The sequence below is a fragment of the Sinocyclocheilus anshuiensis genome, unplaced genomic scaffold (assembly GCF_001515605.1).
Source record: "Sinocyclocheilus anshuiensis isolate Anshui unplaced genomic scaffold, SAMN03320099.WGS_v1.1 scaffold758, whole genome shotgun sequence".
Taxonomy (NCBI): domain Eukaryota; kingdom Metazoa; phylum Chordata; class Actinopteri; order Cypriniformes; family Cyprinidae; genus Sinocyclocheilus; species Sinocyclocheilus anshuiensis.
The window spans coordinates 1,184,101-1,194,837 of record NW_015548126.1 but is presented as its reverse complement, the minus strand read 5'-3'; the positions used below and the strand labels follow the sequence as shown (position 1 = coordinate 1,194,837).

The 10,737-nt window shown below is 37.0% G+C and overlaps 2 protein-coding genes across 6 annotated transcripts in view; one reads left to right on the top strand and one right to left on the bottom strand.

The window, feature by feature from the left end:
* Nucleotides 1-4,381, top strand: part of slc19a3a (solute carrier family 19 member 3a) — a 5,597-nt gene extending 1,216 nt beyond the window's left edge. Inside the window, exons 2-6 of the mRNA XM_016507680.1 lie at nt 457-1,081; nt 1,784-1,996; nt 2,784-2,976; nt 3,958-4,099; nt 4,214-4,381. Coding sequence (XP_016363166.1) covers nt 457-1,081; nt 1,784-1,996; nt 2,784-2,976; nt 3,958-4,099; nt 4,214-4,381 — 1,341 coding nt within the window. The remainder of the gene's footprint in view (nt 1-456; nt 1,082-1,783; nt 1,997-2,783; nt 2,977-3,957; nt 4,100-4,213) is intronic.
* Nucleotides 4,382-4,651: 270 nt separating this feature from the next.
* The window catches only part of LOC107704749 (arf-GAP domain and FG repeat-containing protein 1-like), a 26,264-nt gene continuing 20,178 nt past the window's right edge, over nt 4,652-10,737 (bottom strand). For 3 of the 5 annotated variants that reach the window (XM_016507745.1, XM_016507746.1, XM_016507744.1), the window contains 7 exons: nt 8,786-8,989; nt 8,444-8,603; nt 8,279-8,358; nt 8,095-8,205; nt 5,968-6,117; nt 5,706-5,788; nt 4,652-5,215 (listed from right to left, as the gene is read on the bottom strand). In XM_016507745.1, the coding sequence (XP_016363231.1) occupies nt 5,156-5,215; nt 5,706-5,788; nt 5,968-6,117; nt 8,095-8,205; nt 8,279-8,358; nt 8,444-8,603; nt 8,786-8,989 (848 nt within the window). In that variant the 3' untranslated portion in view covers nt 4,652-5,155. Of the gene's footprint in view, nt 5,216-5,705; nt 5,789-5,967; nt 6,118-8,094; nt 8,206-8,278; nt 8,359-8,443; nt 8,604-8,785; nt 8,990-9,956; nt 10,029-10,737 lie in introns of all 5 variants that reach the window. The other 2 variants (XM_016507743.1, XM_016507742.1) reach the window with 1 other exon arrangement.

Here is a 10,737-nt window from a genome sequence, read left to right as displayed (position 1 = left end):
ATTTATACACACATTTATTTATTTATTTGTGCATTTATTTATTTATTGTTTTTGCAGGTTTCGTCCTCCATACATGACATGCTATAATTAATCTAAAATTATTATAATTAATTTAGTCATATATTGTATTATTAGTTATTTTTATATTATTATTTCAGTATTAATGTTTATATGTATATATTTTTCTTGTTCTTTAGTAATTGAACTAATTAATTATAGGCTACATGCAGTTTTTTGAACACTGTAAATTAGTTACTCTGATTTTGGTATAGTTATTACTGAGTTATATTTGTAGAAGTGTCTATACTGCAGTGAAATATGCAGTGGACAGAAATAATATATATATATATATATATATATATACGCGCGCACACACACACACAGTATATATATATATATAGATTTGTGCAATAAATCTAGTTTGTCGTTGGTGATAAATCACTGTTCCCCCCCAAGGTAACCAATCAGATATTCCCGGTGTGGACGTACTCGTACCTGGCAGTGCTGGTTCCTGTCTTCCTCCTCACTGATTGGCTACGTTACAAACCTGTGGTGGTCTTCCAGTGTTTAGTCCTGTTCTCCACCACGGCGATGTTGCTGTGGTGTAATGGTGTCCTAGAGATGCAGGCCATGCAGTTTACATATGGAGTGGTGACGTCGTGTGACGTTGCTTACTTCACGTACCTCTACAGCGTGGTGGAGTTGAAGCATTACCTGAAAGCCACGTCATACTGCCGGACTGCCCAGCTGCTGGGCTACACCGTTGGTTCAGTGTTGGGCCAAATCCTAGTCTCTTTTGAACTGATGTCCTATGACAACATTCTAGTGTTTACACTGGTTCTCACTGGTATTGCTTTGATCGGCTCCATTCTTCTCCCAATGCCCAAGACAAGTATGTTCTTCCACCAAATGAGGAGTGCTAGAGGAGAGACTGATGGTGAAGGGCATGTTGGGACAGAGGAGGATATTCAGAGCGATGGCCAAAAAGGTGGCGTAGAGTTGGATGGAGCCAAACGGCAGCAGCAAATACCAGAAGTTTCTGCTGAATGTGATAATACAAGTGCAAAAAGTTCCAAGACAGGTAGGACTAATGAGTCGAATCTGTCATATTAGTAAAATCACATGAGTGCTGCAGGAATGAGTCCTAAACCAACTAAAATAAGTGGCATTTTTGCACTTCTGGCGCCATCGTCCCAAAATCAATGGCTTTTTTGATTGGGTTTTTGGTTAAATGCCTGAAATTAGTTCTGTGGTTAACACAAGATATTTTTAGATTTTATTTATGCCATAAAATACATAAGCTAAGCTTATTTGTGATTTCAAAAAGGTGGTTTCTAACAAGTTGCTAAATGCGAGGTTGTCAGTGGACAAAACAGGAAAACGCATCTCATTCTGCTTTTACAATCTATCCAAGAATTTAAAATATAAAACCCACAGGAAATCCCAAAGTGAATCCATAGCTAAAATGCTAATTGTCTTTGATGTTTAAAGCTGCAATGAAATGGAATTAGTGACAGATCTTTTCTGGATGTTGACTGGATGGAGGTAGATCTGAATGTGAGCTTGTAGTCGATTATGAGAAAAGTGCAGGGTTTAAGATGTCTAAATGATTGAACAAGTTTCTCGTTTTACTGGCATATCGAGACATTTTGATTAAAAATGACAAGGTCAAGTTGAAAAAAAAGAGCGTCATAACTAACGGATATTATAAATAAAATATTAACCTGCTGAATCCAGAAAATCTAAATGGAATGCATCTCTGTTTGGCCTCATGATATCCCAGGTGGCTGCTGTGATGTTCTGCTCCGGTTGTGGAGGGATTTCCTGCAGTGTTTCTCCTCTCGTACGCTGCTTGTCTGGTCAGCGTGGTGGGCACTGGCTACCTGCGGCTACAACCAGACGGTGAACTACGTCCAGTCACTGTGGGACTACGTGGAGCCGTCGAGTAACTTCACGGTCTACAATGGAGGAGTGGAGGCCCTCTCAAACCTGTTTGGTGAGTAGACGGGACACTTATTTATTGTGAGCTTATTAGATTCTAGAAAATATGCCTGATATAAACTTTAGTCAGGGTAGCACCATATATTTTTGACAGGAATGGAAATGAGGCTTTGAGGGATAGGAGTACAGTGCTTTCAATTAATTGCACTATATACCCCGATTGTTCTGCTGAAACATTCCAGAAAAAAAGCTTTTAAGACAAAACTCCGTAAAACAGTTTTGACAATTGTGAGTTGTGAAAATGATTTTATCTAGGATATTTACAGTGTTTACCATTGTAAGACTTAAGTCTATAAGTCTACCTGTCACAGTGTTGAAATTGTTAAATGTTAAATTCCGTATGGCATCTAACCTCACTATAAACTCCATTGTTGCATCTGAAATCGAACACTTCTCTACCATACAGAATGCGAAAAACTGCCTACGGCAAAAGAGTAGCTATAGTGCATCTGAATGCACAGTATTTAGATAAAATGTAGGTTCAAAGTACTCGAATGACCTACTACTTCCGGTGAGATTCTGAAATGCGCATTTGATGGACACTTTACTATCCCATGAGGCCACAGTAGAGGATTTGTGATTGGCGATTGGCAGAAAAGTGACACAAATCATACTGTAGGCCACATAATCATATAAACACGGTGGATGTAGTAGGTCAGAATTTCATTTATACTACCCATATTCATACTATATAGAACGGGTTCAAAGTGATAGAACACGATAACTATAAAGATAAATAAAAATGTATATTGTGTTTCTTATTGTACAATACTGCACCACAGGTGCTGCAGCGGCGTACGGTATCGGTTTTTCATCCGCAGACTGGTCTCGCTGGGGAGAGGTTGCTCTGGGAGCGCTCTCGGCTCTGGAGGGCGGCGCTCTCTTCGCAATGGTCTTCAGCGCAAACATCTGGGTCTGCTACTGTGGCTACATCATCTTTAAGAGCCTGTACATGCTGCTCATCACCATTGCCATGTAAGTTCTGTTTAAAATACGTGACTTAAAGGGGTCATATGATGCGATTTCAATTTTTCCTTTCGAAAGGCGGGGCATAGAGGAGAAACAATAATGTACAGTATGTGGAAATAATGTTTTTTTTTAACCTTAAACCGCATAAACACATTTCATTACACCAAATACACAAAATAATGTTCGTTTTAGCAGCATCATATGACCCCTTTAATAGAAACAGATTATGTTTATTAATAATCAAGTTACATTTTATCATGGACTGAATTTTGCTGAATGCAACCTATACGCGCTCCAAATTAACAGCATAATTGCATGATAAACTTTCAGAAAGGTGTACATTATCTTATCTGACCCTTGCTGTTTCACCTTAGTTGGTGCAATGGTGAAGATTTTGGACCTGTAATGCTGACAGACAAATTTCAGGTCCATTTGTTTTAAGTGAGCTGACAAAGCAAAGCATGGAAAAGTCTCTGTTTATATACAGTAGATGCAATAAATAAATAATATACACATTGCAAAGGTTAAGAAGGCAGAAAAATATATATTCTTAACAGCTACATTCTAAATTATAAATATATATATATTCTTAATTTTCTAAACATTCCCAGGCCTGGAAATTACATTTACAATATTTCCTAATATCTAATAATATTTCGTATTTTCATTCACTGCGTTACTCTTCACAGGGTGAATTTCCATGATTTTTCCAGTCACTCATTACAGATTAAAGTTTTTTGCTACAAAAAAAAAAAAAAAGGAGATTTGCACTAAATGACTTCGGCCAATGGCATCTTTTAGAACTGAGCACAACTAGAAAAATAAATTATAGAAATTTGTATTAATTACAATTACTTTTCCAGGCCCGGAAATCACAATTTCCTTACATTTAATAAAGCAGCAGCAAGAAAAATACACCTACACACTAATATCATATCTCCATTTAGTCAGTGAATGCATGAGTACATCCATGTCCTTGTTTCATAGGTTCCAGATAGCAGCTGGGTTGAACATGGAGCGTTACGCCCTTGTGTTCGGAGCCAACACCTTCTGTGCGCTGGTCCTCCAGACAATCATCACCTCAGTGGTGGTGGATAGCGGCGGGCTTGGGGTGGATATTGTTACGCAGGTGAGGTTACCGGACACCCTCCATATAGGTCAGAATTATTATAGACACAGATGCTAATTTTGCATTAGATCCAGAACATGTATTTACATTGTTCTTGTGTTACTTGTCTTCCAGTTTACTGTCTACGGGACATATTTTTCTATTATTGCACTCATTTTCTTCTTGAGTGGTTTGTATACCACGATGTGCCGAAAACCTGAGACGGAAACACAGAGAGAGTATCCAGAAGAAATGTTTAAGGCAGAAGATGATGCACAAATCATCATTGGAACAAAGTTCTGAGCACAAGGAACAGGAAGTACAGAAAGTTTAAGCCATCACACTTGATTTAGGTAAAATTCATTTTAATATATATTGTATACATATATATATATATATATATATATATATAAACTTAGATTTCTGTAACATAAGTGGTCTTGCGTCGGAGTCTCAAGAATTCAGGAGTTGACATCCAAAAAGAGTCTTGTAGTTTAAACTCATCGTAACGGAAAAAAAAACTGTTTTTGCCTCATTCTCAGAAACTCCAAAAGCACAAAAAGGCAACACTATGATGTCAAAAAGGGATTCCACATTCTTGCTTAATGTTATTCACAGCATGGTGGACGTCAATGCCGTATATGCAGCATGTGTGTGTGTTTGTGTGGACGCGTGTGTGTGTGTTAAAGATACAAATACTGATATGCACAAAGACCTAAAATGTAGCAATTTCTATGAAAGAATTATATACAGAATTGTAGCATTAACATGAACAGGAGGTTTGCAATAACTCCACCACGTCGTGCAGATGATTTCCAGGTCAGGCCAGTTCACAGGAATGATAAAAGGAGCACTGTAAAAAAAAAGCTCCTTTTCTCCAAACAACTCTGCAACCTGTTTTGTTTTCTGTCATGTATATATTCCTTTGCTGTTTTTTTCAGTCTTCTGCTCTTAAAATTTAATAAAAAAATTCCTTTAAGAATAGTTTTTTTTTTAAGCTACTTGAGAAACAAAACAGTGCAAGAGGTGCGAACGAGTCACGGGCCGCCCACCGGAGGAGCGGAGGACAAGGGCGTGCTATAAGAAGGGGTTTGTGGATGAGCCTCCTGCAGGAAACTGTGCTGCTGGTGCCCCTGCCTGCAAGAGAAAAGAAAAAAGATAAATGTGATGACAAGAAGAAACCGAAACCCAACAGATTTAGCGTCAAAATAAAGTTATTTTATAAATAAACAAATAAAAGTAAGACTTAAATTAACATTTGGAATATAAAAAAATCTATCTATCTATCTATATATCTATCTATCATTATAATTATACATTAATAAGATTGAACTTAATTCTTTTGTAAAGTAAACGAATAAAAGTAAGACTCAAATTAACATTTAGAGTAGAATGTAAGCTATAAAATGTACAATATATTAATTATTAATTGTAAATTAATAACAGATCTGACTTAATAAATACAAATAAATACAATACAATACAAATAAAATGACTGAAATGAAGAGACTCAAAGTAACATTTGGAATAAAATGAAGACTTTAAAAATATAATTATAATACATAAATGAAAAAATTTAAATATATACTATAGATTGCAATCAATCAAAATCTGTAATTTAACACACCAGGAAGGGATTGTTGGTTACTCCAGGCGTCATGTTCTGTCCAAACGGAGTGACTTTACCCTGACCAAATGCAGCAAAACCTCCTAATGAAAAAGAGACAAATATGTGAATACAAAAAAAGAAATGTGACCATGTAAAACAGTCTTTTTCGCTGAAGTACAGCTGAAACATTCTACAAAAAGCTGCATGGCATTGGAATTAATTGTACACCATGAATATAATGGCATTAAAATCACTGCAGCAAGTCTTTCTCAGACCCTACCGTTGGGTTGTTGGGGATACGCGTGCTGCTGGGGGAACGGCTGTCCAGGAAACGCTTGCTGGAAGTTTCCACTGAAGCTGGTGGGAAGGTTGTACGCAGCAGCGTTTCCAAACCCAGTCGGCATGCTCATGGACGGAGGACCGAAAGAGGCTGTGGGACACAAAGAGCTCTGCGCTAACATCTCAGTTTGACATACATACACATGCCGTTCTTGGCCAATCTGTGAGATGCACTGACATAATGTTTGCTCTTCAATTTCACTTGAAACAATCTTTAAACAACAGTTGAACTAGCTGACTAATTAACTTTAACTGATCAGTGGATTTGAAATGTCACTTTTTCAGGAATCCAACACTCCACTGAGAAAAGTAAAGTTATTTAAGAGTCAAAGCAAATTCAGTTTTAAATTTGGAAGACAAACCTAAAGTAACATGTACTGACAAATCAATCACAGTAAGCTTAGGAAAAAGGGTCATGTTGACTTTAAGGAAGTGCTATTTTTATCCTGAGTACAGAAATCTGTGGCAATGAGTCTGCAAAACAGATGACAAAACATGACAATAGCTCCACAGCAAAAAAGGAGGAAAGACAATACAGAACAAAGAACCAACTGCACTCAAAAATATCATATTAACTATTTGCATCAATTTGATTTTAAATAATCACATTTTCAAAATGCATTTATAAAAATCGCTTAGAATCAGCATTAATCTTTTCACAGTGAAAACAATTTAATTTATTCGGTTAAAAAGTATGAACATGGTTAAAATATGGCTAGCTGTGAAATACGCAATAATCAGTTAAAATGTGTGAGATTGACACTAATTGGAGTTACTGGATATATATATATATATATATATATATATATATATACACACACACACCTGTACAACCTGTTCAAATGTTTGGGGTCAGATTTGTTTTGGAAAAAGGAAATGTATCTAATATGACTATTAAGCAGCAGAACTGTTTTCAGCATGAATCATAAGAGGAACCAAATCATGTGACACTGAAGACTGGAGTAATGATGCTGAAAATTCAGCTTTGCCATCACAGGAATAAATTACATTTTAAAAACTGTAAATTTAAATTGTAATCATATTTTACAACAGCTCTGCTTTTATTGTATTTCTGATCAAATGCCCCTGGTGAGCATAATAGACTTCTTCCAAAACATACAAATCGTACCCCAAAACATTTGAACGGTAGCATTACATAACAAAACATCAAAACAAGTGGCTGAGAAAAGCTCTTGCATTTGCAAGATGCCACTTGGCTTGATATTTTATATCTCATGAAATAAACACACTTTTAAGTGGCTATTGAACATATGCATTTGTTCAATTTTCATTTTCAATGACAGCTGAAGTGAACATGGGATATTGATACTTTATCTGGGGTTCATCAACCTCAGATTAAAGACAACGCAAGCACACCTTTCTTTAATGGGGTCAAAAGGTCAGGATGACCACAGAATAGCGGTCAGCGTAGTTTATAAAGCCAACTAGTCTACAGTCAAGGCCAAGCCCCAGAAAAGGAAGAGAGAATAGGGAGAAAATGAGAGAAAGAGAGAGACGGACATACCGAAGTGGGCCGCAGGGTAAGCCTGACCCAGCAGGGGTCCTAACATATCTGATCAGCATGTCAAGAACACAACCAGACAAAACCATCAGTCGCAGCTCACTCCAGTTTAGCTTTTCTCTCACTTTTGGCCTATATATAAATTTCAGGGGACAAAAAAAATCTGCTTCTCATTCACATTTAACCAAAGATGCCTCCCCTTCCTGTCTTTTTTCTTTCTCTCTCTGGAACACGAACACACACAACATTTATCCGCCGCAGGGATGTAGAGACCCAAAAATCTCTGCAGCTCTTCTGCGGTGCCTTTGTATCTTACGTGTGTAAAAGCGATCTCAAGCTGTTAGCTCCTAGCATGGATACCGGGGGTATCTGACCCACTTAAAACTCTTCACAAAGCCCTCTGGTGTGTTAAATAAATGAGACACAAAACAAGAGCTGCTTAAACTCGTTTAAAACCGAGGACAAAGCCCGCTGTGAATTCTGAGAAGATTCTCTGCGACTCAATTAAACTAAGATTTAGCAGGTAGACCTAAGCCCCGCCCATACCTGCTGTGGCCACACCCACTCCTGGTACTGCTGCTCTTCCATTGGTCTGAAACGGGTTAGTGGGAGGGGCCTGCACCGCCCCGGGAGCGACGAATGGATTCGTCGAAGGTCCTATTAAAAAACACATGAGAGATGTAAGAGATTTACAGAATGGATATCTCAAATAGATCTCAAAGATGCTTACCTCCAAAACCCTGACGCATGCTGGGTAAACCCTGTTGTGCTTGAACTGGAGGAGCAGCCGTAGAGGATCCAAACATAGACCTGAATGCGAGAGTGGAAAGAGAGCTTAACACGCCAGAGAAAAAGACATTGAGAAGTAAAGGGCCATGTATCTTTCTAGTCTCACCCTTGTGCGGTGGTGGCAGTGTTGTAGCCGCTCACGTTTGGCGCTGAGGAGCTAAAGACATTGTCTAGTACAGCTAGAGCAGCGTAGCGATTGCCGCCCAACAGAGCCGCCTGTGGAGGTGGAGGGCCCACACCTGCTGACGGAGGGGCTGAACTCGTTCCTGTGGAGAGAGACAGAAAGTGGTTATTTTTAGCCATTTTTTGTACCCCAGTTTTTATTGTAATAATAAATAAGATTTTGAAAAGATTTCTTGTGCTTTGTAGCTTCACATAGCATTTGACTGAAAAATGGACAGAAAAATGAGTCAATGTTCAAAAACTGTCATTTCATTCCTGGATGTACCTTGCTCAGGTTTGCTGCCGAACATGTTGTCGAGGTCGGCGAGGGCTGCGTACCGGTCTGCAGAGACGCTGACTGCTTCCACTTTATGCCCCTCTCCCACTGAGTTACTCTGGGTGGAGCTAAATGAGGCGAAATCAGCACCGCAAGATTTGGGGAAGTTTTCGAAGTCTGCAAAGTTGGCATTAGCTAGTCCTGATGAGCTACCTGTGGAAAGGAAAGAAAGGATGAGCAAATATGTGACAGAGGGAGAGAATGTTCAACAGCAATGCTCCCTCTAAGTTTTGTTGTTGTGGAGCACCTTGTGCCATTTACCATATTTTGTTTTAATAAATTAAGGATAATTTATAATAACTAAGCTAACAACATGGAAATCCTATTTTTTATTATTAATTTATATAATAGCATTTTAATTGTTTAATAATATATGTGTGAAGAATATATATATATATATATATATATACACACACACACACGCTATATACTGTACATAGTATGTATATAGCATGTGTGTGTATGTGTGTGTGTATATATATATATATATATACACACACACACACACATAAATGTGTGTGTATGTATTACATACACATTTATGTGTGTGTGTGTGTGTGTATATATATATATATATACACACACACACACACATGCTATATACATACACACACACACATTTATGTGCATGTGTGTGTATATATATATATATATATATACACACACACAAACTCAAATGATTAATTTATATTGCTTATATTTTAAAATAATTTTTAACTTATATTGCATTAATTTTAAAATAATAATTATTATATATATTTTTTTTACTATTTTTAAATATATAAATCTGTAACAAATACATAAAATGCATATTATGTCCAAATAAAAATATATTATAGAATTATAAATGTAACACAATTTAAAAACTTTGTGTCAAGATAGCTTTTCCCTTAATCTCAAGAATGGTGTGTTATATTCACAGTACAGCTCAATGTGACCCAAAACGCTTTTTCCCTCTGCGCAGGAACAACATCAGGAGCACATAGCTTATATATATATAAGGAAAATCAGATTTTACACCACTGCAATGAAGTGTCACAAGTAGGAAAACAGCATCAAATTAACTGGGGGGTTAGCGTGTGTACGAAAGACACAGACAGGCACACAAGCTGCGACTTACTGTGCATGGCCAGTGGAGGCAGCGATGAGGTAAACTCGCCCACACTGCGACTAAATGGGAGACTGTTGTATACTGACGAATGCACAGGAAATGAGTGAATGATAGCGCAGGAATGTTAAGAAAAGCAGAAAAGAAAAAACGTCAAAGTAATAGAAATTAGACAACTATAAAGAAAGAAGAAAAAATAAGTTTGTCGTCAGTAAGATTTTTCGTTTTTGAAAGAAGTCTCTTGTGCTTGCCAACGCTGCATATATTTGATCAAAAATACAGTAAAAACAGCAATATTGTGATATATATTACAATATATAATTTATTCCTGTGATACAAAGCGGAATTTTCAGCATCATTACTCCAGTCTTCAGTATCACATGATCCTTCAGAAAAGGTTCTAATATGCAAAAACAGTTGCTTAATGTTTTTGTGAAAACTGATACATTTTCTTTAAGGATTCTTTGATTAATGGAAAGTTTAAAAGAACAGCATTTATTTGAAATAGAAATCTTTTGTAACACTATAAATGCTTTAACTGTCACTTTTGATCAAATTGGCTTAGAGTTGCACATTTAGAAAATTAAGCAAAAACAGAAGAAAAATAAGTCAAGCTGATATAGTGAGGAACTGAAATGTCAGAATAAAATCAACCAGATGTTTCTGCACCCACCACTGGAAACATCAAGTGACTTATTTATTTTTTTTATTAGAGAGAATTTAAAGGGGTCATATGATGCGATTTCAATTTTTCCTTTCTCTTTGGAGTGTTACAAGCTCTTGGTGCATAAAG